We start from the raw sequence: 16,590 nt of genomic DNA, 5'->3' as shown, positions 1-16,590 counted from the left end.
CGGTGTCTACGGGGAAGCTGAAGCAGCCACGCTCGAGTCGCCTGGAGTGCCCGCCGTACAATACCTTTAGTTATGCCCCTATCGGTGCAGAGCTAACCAATAATGAAACCTGATTGCGCTTCCTACATCTGTCGATTGCATTTGATTGTCGTTGTCTTTGTTTTTCTGCCTTGTCAGCTTCAATTGGTCCTTCTTTGTCGATGCTTCGTGATTGTTCGATTCCACTCTCCGTATACAACGGCAATATGAGCCTTTAAAAGCAGAAGCTATGTACTAAGAAGTGAACCAGAAGGGCCGATTTCAACCCATGCGAGCAAACGTACCGGCGATTCAGCGCAGTTGTAATCGCGGAATACAGCCGGCGAACAACGGGGACGAGTGTCATGCATAGACCAAGTGCTGACATGTGAGATAACCGATCTGGCGGGATAGATGACGCAAGATGCTAAAGTTCGCCTGGAAATACCATAATCAACTTTACAGCTGTCATCTGAAGTATACGCTGTCTCACTTGACATCCGCCTTGCCGTCAACAACACCCTTCTCTTTTTTTCGGCCCCACGCAGTCATGCATCCTAAGCCAAGCCGGCTTCGTCGTGTCTGGCCATGGTAACGGATGCACGTGCTGACCCAAAACGTTCGCTTGTAGATGCCTCCTGAGCGCAAACTCATGTCTGGTCTGGGACAGCACGGCAATGCAGCCCACAATTATCATCATGTAAATGTATGCGCCAACACGGTACTTTGCTTACAAATGGAAGTTATGACATCTACAATCTGAACTTCCAAGTTTAACCAATGCCACAAGCTTTTCCTTGGAGGCACATTACTACTGAAGAGCAAGTCCCACTCGAATCTACTACTATCCATCAAGCACGAGTCAGCGCCTCCTTTTCGATTCAATACCCAACTCGTACCTTGGAAACATGATTGAAATAAATCTTTCCCAACAGGACCTCCCCCTCGGCCGAACCCGTCCGTTTTGCAGCCCTTGGTGGGACCCCCCTCCCAAGCCCTTGTCGCCGCGCCTGGTAATGCAGTTACGGTTTCCAAACGTGCAAGCTACCCGCTTGGCTCCCCACTTATCCTCAAACGAGGCTCAACATATGCCGTGGAAGCATTCCGATATACCTTCTAACGAAGCTCCAACCAAAGAGAGAAGCGAACCAAAGAAAATAAACGATTAATAATTCCTGTTCTCCTTGAACTTGGCGAATGTTCGTTTTAGGAGTAGGTGCAACAGTCGCGGCGGCTTGGGTATCCACATGAATGAGTCTCATAGGATGGTTAGGCTCAACTTGGAGGCATACCCTCAGGCCACTTTTTTCCTTTGCGTGTTTGAGATGCGGGTTTGGCAGGAGGTGAGGATGGAGATTCGTGTGTGGGAACGAGAGGTTGCGCGGCCGATTCAGGCGCATGTGGACGAAGAGAAACGGGGGGTAAAGGAAAGTGGAGGTTGGTGTATGTGGTGTACATATATCAGGCAGATATTCTTGTAAGCCTCGTTTTCTTTTGTTGTCTCTCTTTGTTGCCAGTCTTCTTCGCACCTTTTTTTTCACTTCGCATCACTCTTTTTCTTTCTTCTTTGACCTGCGCTAGTCGTAGAAACGGTCGTTATATAATACCTTACAATTTTTTACCATCTTTCTTGTCTGATTTGAGGACTAACCGTTGAACGGTTTCTTTGCGGTCCAATTTTGATACCCTCGGTACACACATTTGTAAAGCACCAAAACTTTATTTGAGTATTTCAATTCCAAGATGAAGGGCTTCGTTTTGTCTCTTGTCTTTGCTGCCACAGCGGCTGCGCTCCCTGGCGCATCATTCAGGACGGCTGGCAAACTGCCCGCTATCAAGAGTACGTTCTTGTGCTTTCGTATTGCAATTGAAATTCATGTTTTCTAACACTTTCTACCAGGAAATCCCCTCCGCCGCGCCAGCCAGATAATCCCCGTCGTTGTTGGGGGTCCCCAAGACACATTTGTCCCCAACTCCATCACTGCCGCTGTAGGCGACATTGTACAGTTCCAATTCTCAAACGGCAACCATACTGTCACTCAGTCCACCGCTGACACCGCATGCACTCCCATGGATGGAGGCGTGCACAGCGGCCACATCCCCTTTGAAGATGGCCAGACCGAAGTTGGAACTTTCAATATGCCCATTACGAGCACTGAGCCCATGTTCTTGTACTGTGCGACCGGCCCGCATTGCCAGTTGGGCCAGGTTATGATGATTAACCCGTCGAATGCGACACAGTTGGCTGAGTATACGAAGAAGAGCCAGCAGAGCAGTGCCAGTGTTGATGGTACGGATGTTGTGGGTGGAACGCCAGGCAAGTTGGCTTTGGACGCTGCTGCGTAAGTTGAACAATATCCGCCTTATGATTTTCTCTGAGCACGAGCTGATTTGTTTCTTATACAGTTTTGTACCTGCTCCCCCTGAGGAGGGCGCTGGTGGTCCACCTCCTGCCGAGGCACCACCTGCTGAGGCACCACCTGCTGCTGAAGCGCCACCAGCAGAGACACCCGCTGCTGAGGTTCCCGCTGAGACTCCTGCTGCTGAGGCCCCCGCAGCCGAGACTCCCGCAGCCGAAGCACCAGCAGCCGAAGCACCAGCGGCAGAAGCACCAGCGGCAGAAGCTCCCGCAGCAGAGACTCCCGCCGTAGCAGCCCCAGCCACCATAGTCGTCCACCCCGCCAAAAGGGGTTTCCAAGGCCGCATGAACTAAGCATCTGAAAGGGGCGCAAGGTAGAATAAGGGGAGATATCAAACACGGAATGTGGAAGTGGGGGTAAGCTTTTTTAGACAAGCTGGGGGGTTGAGAGAAACTTTTTCAGTATAACGTATATATTTGTGCGAGAAATGAAAATATTCGACAAGACCTAACGTTCTTTTCTTTCTTTCCTTGATGTTCATTAATATACAAGGTGACAAAGTGATTGTGTCCATGTGTGCAAACATGCCTCGCAGGTATCGTGGAGAAGAACCGGGTAGCAATCAAAGGAAAAAAAAGGGGGAGGGAGGGCATGTTTGCAGAGAAGATAAATATGTCGTGCGTATCAATTACATACTCCCCGTGAACAACATATCGTCTAGTACTACACAACTCGTAACATGGAATCGTCTACTCTAGCAACAACACCCCAGAACCAACTATTCCGGAAAGAAAAAAAGTCTAATCATCTTTCCCCTCAGCTTTCTTCTTCTGCTCGGTCTCTTCTTCTTCATCATCCTCATCGTCCTCGTCAGTCTCCTCATTTGCCCCATTCTTCTCCCCATCATCCTTCGTCCTAATTGCAATATCCATCTCCCGTTTCTCTACCGGCGGCACAGGACTCTTCGCGGCAGCCCTCTCGTCCTTACTTGGCCTCGGGCGCGCCGGCTTGCCCGCCTCTTCGGGGAACAGCTCAGCGAAGAAGTTCGGCTGGAAGCGATTGATGCGCTTCCAAGTCTCATGCCAGAGTTCTTCGCGGTCTGGGTTTTCGTCGGGCGGAGCGAGGTAACCTCCACTGCTCAGGACAAGAAGCATGTTCTTGAGGTTCTCGGCTACGGCTTCTTCCATGTCGCCTTGGCCGCTGTTGCCTAGCCGGTCCATGATACTGACAATGGTGATCCAAAGTTCTTCAAACAGACCTTTTTCTCCTTTCTCGCCAAGGCCGTCCAGGAGGACTAGATAATGCAGGAAAACTTTGCTGAGGAGAGTGGCTGCGCGGACTCGCGTTTCGCTCATACCGAGAGGATCGGATTGGTACACTTCTGGTTTGAGGAGTTGGGTAATGAGTGGGATGAGCACTTCACTGAAGATGGAGGTCCATTCCTTGTGGTCAGGAGAGGCAAGATCAGCGGATAGGAGAGTGCGCTGGAGTGAGACAAAAGCTTGTTGACGGATGGAACGACAAGGGTTCAGACATTGGTGTGCAAGCGTCTTCAGAATAGGAGACCAGTATGCTGTCCATGCTGCGACGTCATTAGCATGTGTATGTGTAAATTCAAATCAATCAATTTACCTTTGGTAGTCTCAAGATGAGACTGCTCGATAAAGTTAGGTACTCGGCTGGACAACTGGAATACGATGCTCATTGCAGTACTGCCTCGTACGACAATCTCACTATTCTCCGGCTTTTTGAGCTTCTGTCCCTTGTTGCGCCGTACTGCTTGGTCATACAACTGCTCCTCCCGTGCGCCCACTTGAGCGGCGGTTGCAAACTCATTGAGAAGCGCAATTGCAGCTTCATAATTGTCTGCAGTGATGCCTGGCTGTGGTGATGTAGCTAGGTCCTCCACAAGTAAAAAGACATCTCCAGCGGCATCAGGTACATTGGCTAATCTGTTAAGAATAGTCCAGAAGTCTGGTGAGCCTGCAAGCTCACTGCGAAGCGCGTTGGGTCCCTTGCAGCAATCGCTCAATCCCTTGAGGATTGGTTGTGCACACTCCTGCAGCAGTGAATCGTTGAAGCTCGAAAAAGTGTGCATAAGAACTGGCGCTCGAATGAAGTCGTAATCCTAATCATATTAGAAGACTGAAAACACCTTGCGTATTGATACTCACATTGCTAGCCTTGAGCAGGCTCAGGAGGTAGTATGCCGACCGGGCAACTACCACATAATGATGCTTGGTAGCATCTCGAATGACCGACGCCAGCGCATCGATCACATCCTTTGCAAGGTCTTTGACAGTCTCTTCGTCACGTAGGGCCAATACAGTGGCTAGCTCAAGAACAAAGACCAAGCTGGGGTCATAAAGGGGACCCTTGCCTTTCTGTCGAGGACCAGGTGTTCGTGGACTTGCACCTGGAATTTCAGGCTTCACCACGATGACTGTTGGTGACCCATCTTCGGGCAGATGCCGAAGTAATGAATCAAGTAGTGCCCTGAGAGAATCTACAGGTAGCTGACTGATGTTTGCAAGGATGTCTTCGAAATGGCACTCCTTCACCGTATCTACAGTGCAAAGTGTGTACTCTATCTCCTGGTCCGATGGCTCTGGCGGCTCATCATTAGCGAAGCTGGAAACATAAGATGTCAAAGCTGAGAATATTCCCGTATCGGCGGGACGCTCAGCACGGTCAATGACTTGGGCTGGGTTCTGGAGGGGTATTGGTGCTAAGGCAAGGGTTTTCTGGAAGGAAAGGAAGTAAGGCGGTATCAGCGAGTTGACAAAGAGATTGACCATGATGCGAATAAGCTATCAATGTTAGCGATATCCTGAGTACACAAACAGGAGACTTACATGTTCCCATCCGCCTCTTATCGATGCTTCATTGCCTTTGATCACCTGGAACAGCACGACGGTTGCTAGTTGCGCTCGGGCATCGCGACCAAACCGGACAGCAGTCTCGCTGACCATGACACTCTTCTTGTCGGCCTGAACCTCAGTGTTCAATGAAGTGCTCGGGGGCACATCAGGCGCCAATGTGCTTATGTACGAAAGGCACGAGATGATGCGGTCCAAAGCATCGGTAAGCCCATATTTCGCTGCAATCTGAGCGCACTGGTCAAAGCCTTGCACAACGCGTGAGAAGACAGCATCGTCGGTAGCGGACATGAAAACATATGCCAGTGTTGCTACAATGGGTTTCCAGGTAGCAGCAAACATGTCTGCGTCGAAAATATTGGTTTCACAGATGACAATATCTGATGTTGACTGACACTTGACGAGTAGCTCTTTCCACGCATGCTCATAGGCGTTTCGGTCGCTATGCTCCTCAGGCAGAATGATTTCACGGTTCTTGATAGACTCGTAGATTTTCTCCAAGAACTCTGCGTCAAAGTCCTTTCCGTCGTTCACACCCCGTACATTTCTCCTGAAGTCTTCCAGTTGCATTCGCTTTTGCTTCATGTTGGGGTTGTGCTGGTCGGTGTTCAACATGATAACTGCGTATGTGAGAATGTAGATAGCGTCGCCGTTGACAATGCCTTCAGGCTTTGCCATTTTGAAGTATTTTTCAGAGAACTCAGTGAGAATTCTTTCAATCAGTGCAGATTCTCCAGGAAGACGGAAAGCATGTAGAAGTTGGCGGAGCGCTTCATCAATGCGCTGCCCAGTGAAGTCGAACAAGTCGATAAAGGCACTAAGTATTGCTTCATTTCCTTTCTTCGAGATGAACTCTCCGAGAACTTTCTTATCAACTCTCGTTGTGCCTTTGACGAATTCAGCGATGCATTTGGGATCATCGGGGTCGGATATAACGCCCTGTGACGCTAGGTACGCGATGCCAGCTTTGGGCTTCTCGTTGAATTTGGTTGCACCCTTGATGATGACAGCCTTGCGTGCCCGCTGCTCACGAAGAGATTCGACACTGGGGTAACCTTCAGTCACTGGTTCGTCGTCCAAACGATCGGCCATGGATTGCACAAAGCCGAGGAGGGCATCCAAGCAGAGAGGAGGTACATTGACAGTACTCCAGGTTGCGGAGTCTGGGAAGGCGTTCCTCGAGAGAAGTCCCACAATGTCCATACAGACATCACCACGGTCAATCTCGCAGTCATAGTTGACAAACAGCTCTGCCATGTATGACGATATCCGAACCAAGCCGCCCAGGTTCTCCACCATGGCTTCTCGGGCATCGGGTTTTCGGACGCCTCCCTCCAAACCCAACTTTTGTCGATCTTTAACAGGTACTGGGGTCGAACGGCCACTGGAGCTGTTTTGTTGCGGCGGTTGCTTTATGAGACTCGGCGCCTGTGGGACACCTTCGTATAATGAAGGCTCAATACCAGGCTCTACTGGTATCTCCACCCTTGGAAAGAGGCAAGCCACTAGGTAAGACAGGTAAAGCTCTTGTTGCAGCTTGAGCACGTTCCTACATGTTGCCAGCAGGGTACCAGCGACTCGCAATGACTCGTTCAGAATCGCCATGTTGTCCGACCTGACCAGTTGGAAAATGTGCCGACACAGGGTATCCTTGGCCAGGTTTGCAAGACTAGGATGACTTGCGATTGAGGGTCCAGCAACTTCAAGTGCGACATCGACAATGCGCAACGCCATGACACGCATAGTATCAGTATGCTGTCGGTCATGCGGGTCCAGTAGATCGACCAGTACTCGAAACAGTTCTCTTATAGACGGCAACGAGTATGGCTTGATTTCGACAGCGGACTTAGGCTCCCCATCTGCAGCTGTCGCAGGAAGATCCAGAGTACTACTCGCTGGATTTACGGTGCTTTCGTTATCTTCTTGGCCCTTATCGGGGTCACTTGAAAGCTGTAGTGCTTCCACCTTATGCTGTGCAGCATCGCCTCCGCCGTCTGCTGTTGGGTCCATCCGTAGGCCGTCCTGCTCATCTTTGCCTTCGAGCTCTTCGTCCATAGCCTGCAGTTCATCTGGCGACTCAACCTCGAGGGTCTTCAATCTCCTGAATATAACCTGACACATCGAAACCATGGCCACCTCAGCAGATCGTCGCAGCACCTCGGAGAGTCGTGCCTGACAGCACATGCTCAAGCCTGTTTCCATCATCTCGCATACGCTCTCGTCACCGAGTACCTCTCCCCCACGGCCCGATATCATGACTTCCATCAACCTGAGGATGCGGAGCAAGACAATCTCGTCTGCCGCAGAGTCGGTGGCTTCGAAACGGCAGTGTGTAATGGCAGAAGAGAGCTGCTGCATAGCTTCTGGTAGGCGTGGAGAATCGTAGCCAATAATGCCATATGACAGAAACTTAGTAATGGCAATCAGGGCGAGTGAGGTAATGGGCGCAGATGTGGAAGACGAACGGATAACTTGTAGGAAGGGGTGAAGCATAGAGGGCGTATCGAATGTCCGAATATCTGGTGCGGTAGCATTAGCATAGTTCTGGAATGGAGCCCATTGGGAATGAATCTCCTTACTTTTGCAGCCCTTGAGATCATTCCTTAGGCGCGCAAATGCAGACATGAGGGGGTTGTCTTGCATGCTCTTGCCCTTCTTCCCCCGCAATCCCCATCTGCTTGGAACAGCCTCTTCTGGTTCTCCTGCGCTCACAATGCCCTGTCCTGTTCGATCGCGCCGCTGTACGGTTGGAGCCTTGTTGGAGGAGCTCCCCAATATCGCCGCGACTGACGAATGCGCCCAGCGGGCATGCTTTCGCATCGCCGACGTGACGGTGATACATTCTGTCACGACGAGAGCTACTGGGTTGACTGCGACGGTAATGGGGCGGGGGTCCAGACTTGCGACCGTCTCTTGGAGGGTTGACGCGCCATTGTCATCGCCGTCGATGCTCGACATGGTGCCGGAAAGCTGGTGTGTAGTTGCGTAAGTGGTGGGGAAAGTATTGCGCGCGACACGGTGTCGTTATACTGGCGGGCACATGGACAACTATATGCTACGTTCAGTCGATTGGAAAGATGACACGCATTCTCCCAACTCTTTGCTGTTGCCTGAAAAAAGGGAGACGTATTCCAGAGCCTCTCGAGTGCGATTAGGAGTCGTCTATTGACAATGTGTCCGTAAGTACTAGGCAACTGGCAAATGATCTATTCGGTGATCTGGCGGATTAGCTCTAGTACGCAGCGGAGTTTCGGAGGTGCTGAGACGCAACGCTGATCGTGCCAGGGTCCTAAGCAAACATCCTACGTAGGGCCAAGCACCGCCCGAATAAACACCAGTTGGAAACCCCAAGACCGACTTAAGATAGTGTCAAATATTACTACAGATGAATAGGCTGCCGATTCTACTGCTGAGTCCCTAAGCGCCTTGTGATGCAATAATTGCTGTCTAATGTATGCAACCCTTCAAACTGGTTGTCTAACGCCTGCCATAAGAGAAAGCAACAAGCTCTGATTCCTACAAGCAAATCCAGCTCAACATTGACGTACTACATGCTGGTGTTATTGGGTCCCAGCCAAAGCATGCAGTGAGTTGAGAGAAACCAACGCTCCAGATGCGCGCTCCCAGTCTACCCAAGTCGTTACTGTCGTTGCCGTACTCGCGCATCCCCACTGCACGCACGAAGCTGCATCAGTAGAAAGAAGTCCAAGTCTTGTAGCCCCTCGCATTATTCATGTACTGTAGGCGCTACGACTTGTCCTCCTTCCTCTCAATTGGCTTCTCTTCTTTAGTCTCTTCCTTCTTTTTCTCCTCTAGCTGCTTGTCCTTCTGCTCCCCTTCCTTAGCCTCGCTCTTTGCCTTTTGAATTAGCTCTTGAACTGCGGCCTTCTCCTTCTCCCAGTCGCCCTTCTTTTCGTCAAAAGACTCTTTGATCTTGGCCTCCTTGGCCTTCTTGGCCTCTTCTTCAGCCTCCTTCGCCTTGCGTTCCTTTTCCATTTCTTCCATATGCCGAATGTCGTCGACGCTAGGCTCGTAAAGATGCCAGATGGTATAGTGAGGCAGACCGACGACTGAAAACTTCATGCGCTTGGCCATCTGCAATATGTTAGCTTCGTGGCATGAGAAGAGGTCGAATATCTTACCTTGCCGAATCCTTCTGTCTCGGCGTGCTTCTCAAAACTGAATGCGGGGAAGTGGCAACCGGCACGGAAGACCTTGGCTTTTGCAAGAATACTAACACCACCAACACCATCAATTTCCATTTCCATGTCCGGGTCACCATAGGGGTCGCGAAGGTATGCCAAATGCGGGCGCCAGGTCGCGTACTCTGCGTAACCTTCTACAATGACGGCGTCCTCGTCGAGTGTATCCGCAAGAGCAAGCGCAGTCTCGGACTCTTGCCAGGAGTTTAGATCGTATGGTTGTTCTCCGCCAAGCCAGTCTGGGAGCGGTCGCCAGACATCTGAACGACATGTTAGCAATGAACACCTCTGCTATATGAAGTGAAACATACTGGGTACAATAACATCTTTGTTATGGCGCATGAGATCCTCCAAGATGGTGAACGGAGCAGTCTCCACGTCCACATCTCTCCAGTATACCCAACTATGTGTAGGCCGTAAAGCAGCACTCAAGAGCCAGTTGCGGGCTTGTGCCATTGACTTTCGACGGCTAGCCTGTGCAGCGAAACCGTGGCGACTTTCAACATCTTGGTTGACCTTTTGTCCAAAGTCCTTTTCCATGATTGAAATCTCTCCGAATTGTTGCTTTGGGTCCGGGTCGGCCTGCAGCTCCTTCAACTTTTCCGTCAGGAGTGAAATTGTGTTGTCCTTGGAATCTCCAACCAGGAATGCCAGATCAATGAGGTTGTGTGGGTATGTAAGGTTCTTGAGGTGGCTAAAGAACATGGGCAAATGTGGGGATGCGTCTCGCAATGGAGCGCAGAGAAGTATCCGCTCCTCCCTTTCCCATCCCCTTGCAGTGCCCTGGACATTGTTCAGGTCGTAGTATCGTACCGTCTCGAGTTGCGAATCGTCGCTCGAAGTGATGAGGCTCAGGGGTCCGGAGCCCAAATTTGGTCGCAGGTTGGGAAAAAAGAAGAAGAGCGCTGTAAAGAAAAGCGAGCCCACAAGCAGCAGGCGCTGTATCAGCGTCCTTCGCCGTCTTAGGGCAGGCTGTGACCGCGGCTGGAATCTAGAGGCACAATCAAAGTCAGGACGTTGTGTAGCCAGAGTCGTGGGGGTAAAGGAGGTACGATGCAGAGGTAGTGCGCTGGGGTTGCGCTGTGCATTGCAGTGTATAGACGTACTTGTGAGGCTGTATGGAAAAAGTACCTCCTCCTTGGGAGGGGTATGCCCCGTTGGAAAACGCATGGCGATGCATTTTCCCTTTTGACGTTGAGTATGAAGGAAGCATTCGTGGAAGACGGGCACCAGATAGTATGGATCGGTCCCTTTGAAACCCTGGTCAGCTAAGACCTCCCAAACTACACGGCTGCGCCACGGAACAATGATGCTCTGTCCTCCCCTATCCTGTCAGGGGAGAGGTGTAGTCGGCCGTGGTGATTGCGGCGAGAGGAGCGTGGGTTGTTGGATCAATCGAGGGCTCGCGCGTCTTTGGTATCCTCTGGTAGGTCTTGGCTGAGGATCAACTCGCCAAGGCCACGTTAAAGTTTAATTGTACTAATGTCGATGGTCCGCAGCAGCTGACAGAGATCGCGCCAAACTATCAAGTCGATGCGCGTGCCCGGCGAGATGCCAAATGGTTTGTTCGCTGCGTTTCGGACACTTTGCAACTGTTCGGGGGCGTGGAGCTAAGCCAAGCTGACTAGTAGTATGGCCGTTTCAGAGCAATGATACGCAGGCGTACGTATTCGCCGGAAATTCAGTGGAGAAGACACGGCATGGCATTCTGCACAGCACCCTGCCTCCCCATCCATGCAGCCCTCGCTGCGAGGCTGACTGTTATGCCTGTGCCGTGTGCTTAATTGCCACAGCCAATGGAAAATTTATTGTCACAACCAGCGCGCTGACGGTATGTCCTCGAGGGCGATTACACATGGCACCCACAGGCGTGTCCCTAATGAATAACACACTAATACAAAGAGGAGTGTCTAATTTGGGCAAGTGTAAATCATAGGATTTGCAACTATCTAACTGCATCTACCCAAGCTACCGATGCCCCCCAGCATGTCACCATTCCACCCTCGGTGCTACTCGCGGACCGGACATGCGAAGCTGCGAGTGTTATTACAAAAAGTGATCTGAGCGCTGTTAGCAGTGCTCCAGCTGCAATCTCGCAAAACCTTCATAGTAGGCAATATGCTCAGACAGCCGTGTTTAATCATCCCCTATCACCTGGCCTCTGGTCGCGGCAGCCCAAGACGGATTGCCACAACTTTCAGCACAAAGACCACAATTACGCAGCGCTGGACGAGCCAGCATTGCAACTCCACAACCCGTCATCCCAGCCGAAGCTGGTAGGGTGCGGGAGGGTGACCCGGCAACAGATGTCATTGAATGGATAGACTAGTTTTCCTCCTGGCGAAAGAAAAGAAAGGTGGGGTGCTTACCACTGAGGGAGTGAAGATATAAGCTATGCTGTAGTCTGCTTACAACGTCAGCAACGTCCATTGGAAACATTGATTCAACAAGATAGAGACCAAGTTATATCAGACAAAGGTAAGCGGTATATAACTTCCACATTGTAGTTCGGAAGCAGAACTGAAATAATACGTTCATCACAAAATGAGATTGTAGGGGTGTAGAGCTCGACTTACCAAATGTTAGTGCCTGGCCTTCCTGGCTACACCAGGTCAAGGCTGTGTGAATGCACTCATGGGTAGTGTCACAGTGCGCCCAGGCAAACCACCTCTAGTGTTGAACAGCGAAGACCTCCGGTGATGCAAGCCGAAATAGCAGCTTGTGCTCAGCGAAGGTCTCGAGATCCCACAGACCCCATGCTCATATCCGTATACGCAGACTCTCCTAGAAGAACACGACAGCGGCAGCTCGGGCGCATTGCCAGCATATTGTCAATACATCCATCTCAGTGACTGGGCACCGTTGCGAGATGTTATTGCTGTAGCATCTGAATTGAGTCAGCCAAAGTCGCAAAGCCTGCCGTGAAACCAAAAGCTGATAGAAACGAGATCAGAGGGTGGTGCATGTGTTCAAAGCTCATTTGAGATCACAAGAACGTATTTCAAGGGTATCAATCATGGAAGATCGGGTAGAAAGAAAATGCGGTGGTAACTTACCTCGAATGCTGAAGTGTTGTAAGGAAAGAAAGTTGGCCCGGACGCGAAGGAAAATTGAGCTTGAGGAACGAACTCTTGGCGGATCTGCAGCTTAGTCATGCATAATTTGCGTGCCTACCGCCATGAGATCATCCACATTTCTTGCAGCACAAACATCTACCCCCACACAATGGCTATGAATATTGACAGACGGAGAAATAATGCGCCTAGTGGTGGAACAAGTGCTCCCGTGTTTGCGCGCACTATCAGGGAGCCGCAATATGTCGAAAAGTTGAGACCGACAAGATCAAGAGGCCCAAATGAGCTTCGCAGGATCTGTGAGTTGTTAGGTTTACCTATCGGCGCTTCTACGAGCACCTTGTTCGCTCGACCTGGATGTCATTGCTGAGAGAAAGCTGTCGACAAGCTTTGCACAGCTCCAGGATGCGCTGGTTATCCGTATTCTATGTGCTAATACTCAAGTATAGTCCTCCAAACGTCTATTATACCCTCTGCGTCCGGCTCCGCGTACCTCGAGATACCGTCGTCTTCGGTTGCGAACAATTCTAGCCTCATTGCGCCAACTTCCTCGCTTAAGATAACGGCCTCAATACAAGGCCCAAAGCCCCTCCCCCGCAGCGCGCCCTTTAGTCCGTCGCTTCTCCTAACGACTACTGTGAAATTTGCACCGTTTGCAACACGGCATAGGCGGGGCTATCTACGCGACGCAACAGAACGCGACCTGGGCGTGCATCTGGAGACAGCACTACGAGGCGTCATCATTGGCGAAAGATGGCCCAAGAGTGGCGTGGAAGTTGTGGTCACAATTCTTGAGGGCGATGAAGATGGCTGGTGGGGTGATTTGGCAAGCGGGGGAAACGCGACAGGAAGTGGGTGGGGTCTCTTGAATGTTTTGGCAGGCTGTATTACGGTTGCCAGTGCTGCAATAACAGACGCGGGCATTGACTGCGTGGATGTAGTATGTGGAGGCGTGGCCGCCATTGTACGAAATCCGTCGTCAAAAAACGAGCAAGAGCTGCTTAAGATTCTGGACCCGTGTCCTGCGGAGCACAGGGAAGTGGTTGCAGCGTGCGTAGTGGGTTACTTGGCTTCAAGAGACGAGATCACGGAGATGTGGATGAAGGGAGACGTTGGTGCAGAGCCAGATGCGCTCATTGAGGGAGCTACACACGCGGCTGTGGGCAGTCTCGCGGTAGTCAAGGAGGTATTGCTCGAGGCTGTCCAGGCCAAATTCCAAAAGCAAGTCGAGGGCGGCGAGAGCGGCGTGAAGAGAAAGGCGCAGGACGTGGACATGAGTGGATGACGAGCGCCTGGGCATGCTTCGTTGCCAATAGATCCGTCCAGCAGTTAGCGGAAGCCCTTTTTGCATGAAACTGGATTCCAACGGCCCCAACAGCCGGTGGACAGGTTTCTCAAAGGTCAAGTGCATGGTGCGAACTAAGAAGCTGCACAAGCGTCCCACATGGAGCAATCGACCATTTGAGTGCCATGGCTAGCTCGACCAACAGCAGGGATTCGACGGCGGGGGTCATGAATACAATTATGCGGGAATGTGAAGTGTCGATGGAAGTGCACTGTTGTGCAGGCAGTGCCGTGGCTTGTAGCCATTGGTAAGCCGATACACAAGAAAACGAGTGGCTGGGGAAGGATGGAGAGTGGCGTCACAGTTACTCGGACGTGTTACTAGGGGCGCACGGCTGGCAGGATGCAAGATGCTGCCGACGGCATGGAAAAGCAAGATATGGTGGGGGACTTGAGCCGGGATAGCAAAGCTTCTTCGCGACCCACCCATTCCCATTCCTCCATGGACACTAGCACTAGTATGGCACTTGGACTTTGCACTGACACTGACATCGACACTACCAATGCTGATAATGCCAACGGCCGTGGGTCCTGAGGTCATCCCGCTCCTGCCTCGCCTGGTTGACTTGACTGCCAAGATTAGACCCCAATCGCGCCTTCCGGATATGCGGCGTGATGGATTGCTCCTGCCCGCCTCGCTTGTTTATTGTTGTGGCCGCCGTCGTGGTGATAGTGACAGTGAATTACTTCGAGTTTCATCCAGTCCAGCGCAACACTCTCTTCTCTCCACTCACTTCCTTGGCTCTCCGTCATTTCAGGCAGACTGATCGGTTCCCCACGCCCTCTTTTTCTCGCTCCCTCGAATCACAACACGCTATCCGGCAGGTAATCCGTCTTAGCTGATCCTCTCCCGCCAAGAATACCTGCAACTAGCGTTGGTGCAATATCGATTGCGATACTGCCGCAAACCGGCTATCATAACATTATAAGACTCGCTGGAGTCGCTCTCTAGTAACTGTCCCACAGGGCTCTGCGTCTTTCGTTCCACCATCGTTGTTCTTTGACAGTCGTTCGCTGATATGTCTTTTGTAAGTACCTTGCATCAAGAGCGTTCCGCTCATGTTTCCGCTAGTACCCGCATCGCTAATCACTCATGTGCTTAGCTTACTCGCGCGGCTGTCATTCTCCCAGCCCTCTTCTCATATCTTGGCCATGCTGTCAATCCCGTTGAAGTTCGCGGTCGCGACTTCATTGACACTGTTACGGGCGAGCGCCTTATGATAATTGGTGTCGACTACCAGCCCGGAGGACAAGGCGCATATCAACCTTCCAACAAAGAGGATGCCCTAACCAATTCCGGTGTCTGCTTGCGAGATGCAGTCCTCATGCAGAGACTCGGTGTGAACACACTTCGTGTCTACAATCTTGATCCTGCCCTCGATCACTCCGAGTGTGCCTCCATCTTCAATGCCGCTGGCATTTACATGATGCTCGACGTCAACTCTCCCTTGCCAGGCGAGAGCATCAACCGCGCTGAACCATGGACTAGCTACAACAGCGACTATCTTAACCGCGCCTTTGGAATCATTGAGAACTTCAAGAACTTCCCAAACACGCTTGGATTCTTCTCCGCCAACGAGGTTATGAATGATTTGTCTACTGCCGAGTTCAACCCGCAGTACATCCGTGTACGTTTTCATATTTTCAACGATTTTCGCGTTTAGTTGACTGACGTAAATCAGGCAGTTCAACGTGACATGAAAAACTATATCAAGAACCATGTGAATCGTACCATACCTGTCGGTTATTCCGCTGCCGATGTCCGAGAGATTTTGCAAGATACTTGGGCTTACATGCAGTGTGTCCACGACGAGGATATGTCTTCATCTGACTTTTTCGGCCTCAACTCTTACAGCTGGTGCAATGGCGACAACATCCAAACTTCCGGCTATGATACCCTAGCCAACATGTTTGCTAACTCTGCCATTCCTGTTTTTGTAGGTCTTATGCTTGCCACAACATTAATAACTATCAGAGAAGTCTAACCATCATACAGTTCAGCGAATACGGTTGCAATCGTGTAACTCCCCGTGACTTTGATGAAGTACAGGCTCTTTATGGTGACCAAATGAGAGCTCTCTCTGGTGGCCTTGTATACGAGTACTCCGCCGAAGAGGCGGGCTATGGCCTGGTCGAGATTGAACAAGATGGTTCAGTCAAACTGATGCAAGATTTCGATAACCTCCAAAAGCAATTTAACAAGCTTGACATCAAAGCGCTCGAATCAGCAAGCCCTCAGTCCACCGATGTCCAAGCTCCAGAGTGTAGCGACAGCCTCATAACCGCAAATGAATTCAGCAAAAACTTTACGATTCCGGCCGTTTGCCCAGGGTGTCAGGATCTCATCAACAACGGTATCGAGAATGCTCAAAACGGAAGGTTGGTCAATGTAGACGAGACAAATGTTCAGCAAAAGATCTATGGTAGTGGTGGCCAGCAGATTCAGAACCTCAAGCTCAACATTGTCTCGGATGGAGCCAACACACCAAACGGCGAAAACACCAGCCCAAGCTCTACCGGCGGAGACAACAACAACAGCCAACCCAGTCAAACTGGTAATGGGGCGCGGCCTACTGAGACAGGAACAGGGATGGTTGTGCACCCTAGAGGCAGCAGTATGCTAGCTCTTGTCTCTTTCGTTGTTTGCGCTCTATGCTTGTAATCTTGAGACTTTTATGATTTCTATGAAGTAAAGGCTCTTCTTTATTCAGTT

At 51.0% G+C, this 16,590-nt stretch overlaps 7 protein-coding genes across 7 annotated transcripts; 4 read left to right on the top strand and 3 right to left on the bottom strand.

Annotated features, from left to right (window-relative positions):
• Window positions 1-1,761: 1,761 nt before the first annotated feature.
• COCVIDRAFT_37621 (hypothetical protein) lies at window positions 1,762-2,731 on the top strand (the record flags this gene model as incomplete). The annotated part of the gene is made up of 3 exons (XM_014701400.1): window positions 1,762-1,858; window positions 1,919-2,360; window positions 2,425-2,731. The coding sequence occupies 3 exons, from the start codon at window positions 1,762-1,764 to the stop codon at window positions 2,729-2,731; spliced, it is 846 nt and encodes a 281-aa protein (XP_014556886.1).
• A 447-nt stretch (window positions 2,732-3,178) lies between these two features.
• Window positions 3,179-8,215, bottom strand: COCVIDRAFT_98815 (hypothetical protein; the record flags this gene model as incomplete). Its single annotated transcript, XM_014701399.1, has 5 exons — window positions 3,179-3,960; window positions 4,011-4,506; window positions 4,553-5,188; window positions 5,234-7,776; window positions 7,837-8,215. 5 exons carry the CDS (start codon window positions 8,213-8,215, stop codon window positions 3,179-3,181), a joined length of 4,836 nt encoding a protein of 1,611 aa, XP_014556885.1.
• Window positions 8,216-9,004: 789 nt separating this feature from the next.
• On the bottom strand, window positions 9,005-10,672 carry COCVIDRAFT_37619 (glycosyltransferase family 62 protein; the record flags this gene model as incomplete). Its single annotated transcript, XM_014701398.1, has 4 exons — window positions 9,005-9,352; window positions 9,400-9,719; window positions 9,771-10,450; window positions 10,566-10,672. The coding sequence occupies 4 exons, from the start codon at window positions 10,670-10,672 to the stop codon at window positions 9,005-9,007; spliced, it is 1,455 nt and encodes a 484-aa protein (XP_014556884.1).
• Window positions 10,673-11,233: 561 nt separating this feature from the next.
• On the top strand, window positions 11,234-11,788 carry COCVIDRAFT_98710 (hypothetical protein; the record flags this gene model as incomplete). Its single annotated transcript, XM_014701397.1, has 3 exons — window positions 11,234-11,294; window positions 11,428-11,568; window positions 11,634-11,788. Coding segments are annotated over 3 exons (357 nt in total), but the record flags the coding sequence as incomplete, so codon positions are not given.
• An 896-nt stretch (window positions 11,789-12,684) lies between these two features.
• On the top strand, window positions 12,685-13,818 carry COCVIDRAFT_98722 (hypothetical protein; the record flags this gene model as incomplete). The annotated part of the gene is made up of 2 exons (XM_014701396.1): window positions 12,685-12,832; window positions 12,983-13,818. The coding sequence occupies 2 exons, from the start codon at window positions 12,685-12,687 to the stop codon at window positions 13,816-13,818; spliced, it is 984 nt and encodes a 327-aa protein (XP_014556882.1).
• Window positions 13,819-13,927: 109 nt separating this feature from the next.
• On the bottom strand, window positions 13,928-14,321 carry COCVIDRAFT_37617 (hypothetical protein; the record flags this gene model as incomplete). Its single annotated transcript, XM_014701395.1, has 2 exons — window positions 13,928-14,153; window positions 14,200-14,321. The coding sequence occupies 2 exons, from the start codon at window positions 14,319-14,321 to the stop codon at window positions 13,928-13,930; spliced, it is 348 nt and encodes a 115-aa protein (XP_014556881.1).
• Window positions 14,322-14,896: 575 nt separating this feature from the next.
• Window positions 14,897-16,539, top strand: COCVIDRAFT_26467 (glycoside hydrolase family 72 protein; the record flags this gene model as incomplete). The annotated part of the gene is made up of 4 exons (XM_014701348.1): window positions 14,897-14,905; window positions 14,981-15,505; window positions 15,560-15,814; window positions 15,874-16,539. 4 exons carry the CDS (start codon window positions 14,897-14,899, stop codon window positions 16,537-16,539), a joined length of 1,455 nt encoding a protein of 484 aa, XP_014556834.1.
• Between the last annotated feature and the right edge of the window lie 51 nt (window positions 16,540-16,590).

Source organism: Bipolaris victoriae (genome assembly GCF_000527765.1).
Source record: "Bipolaris victoriae FI3 unplaced genomic scaffold scaffold_40, whole genome shotgun sequence".
NCBI classification, from domain to species: Eukaryota; Fungi; Ascomycota; class Dothideomycetes; order Pleosporales; family Pleosporaceae; genus Bipolaris; species Bipolaris victoriae.
This window is presented reverse-complemented; position numbering and strand designations above follow the sequence as displayed.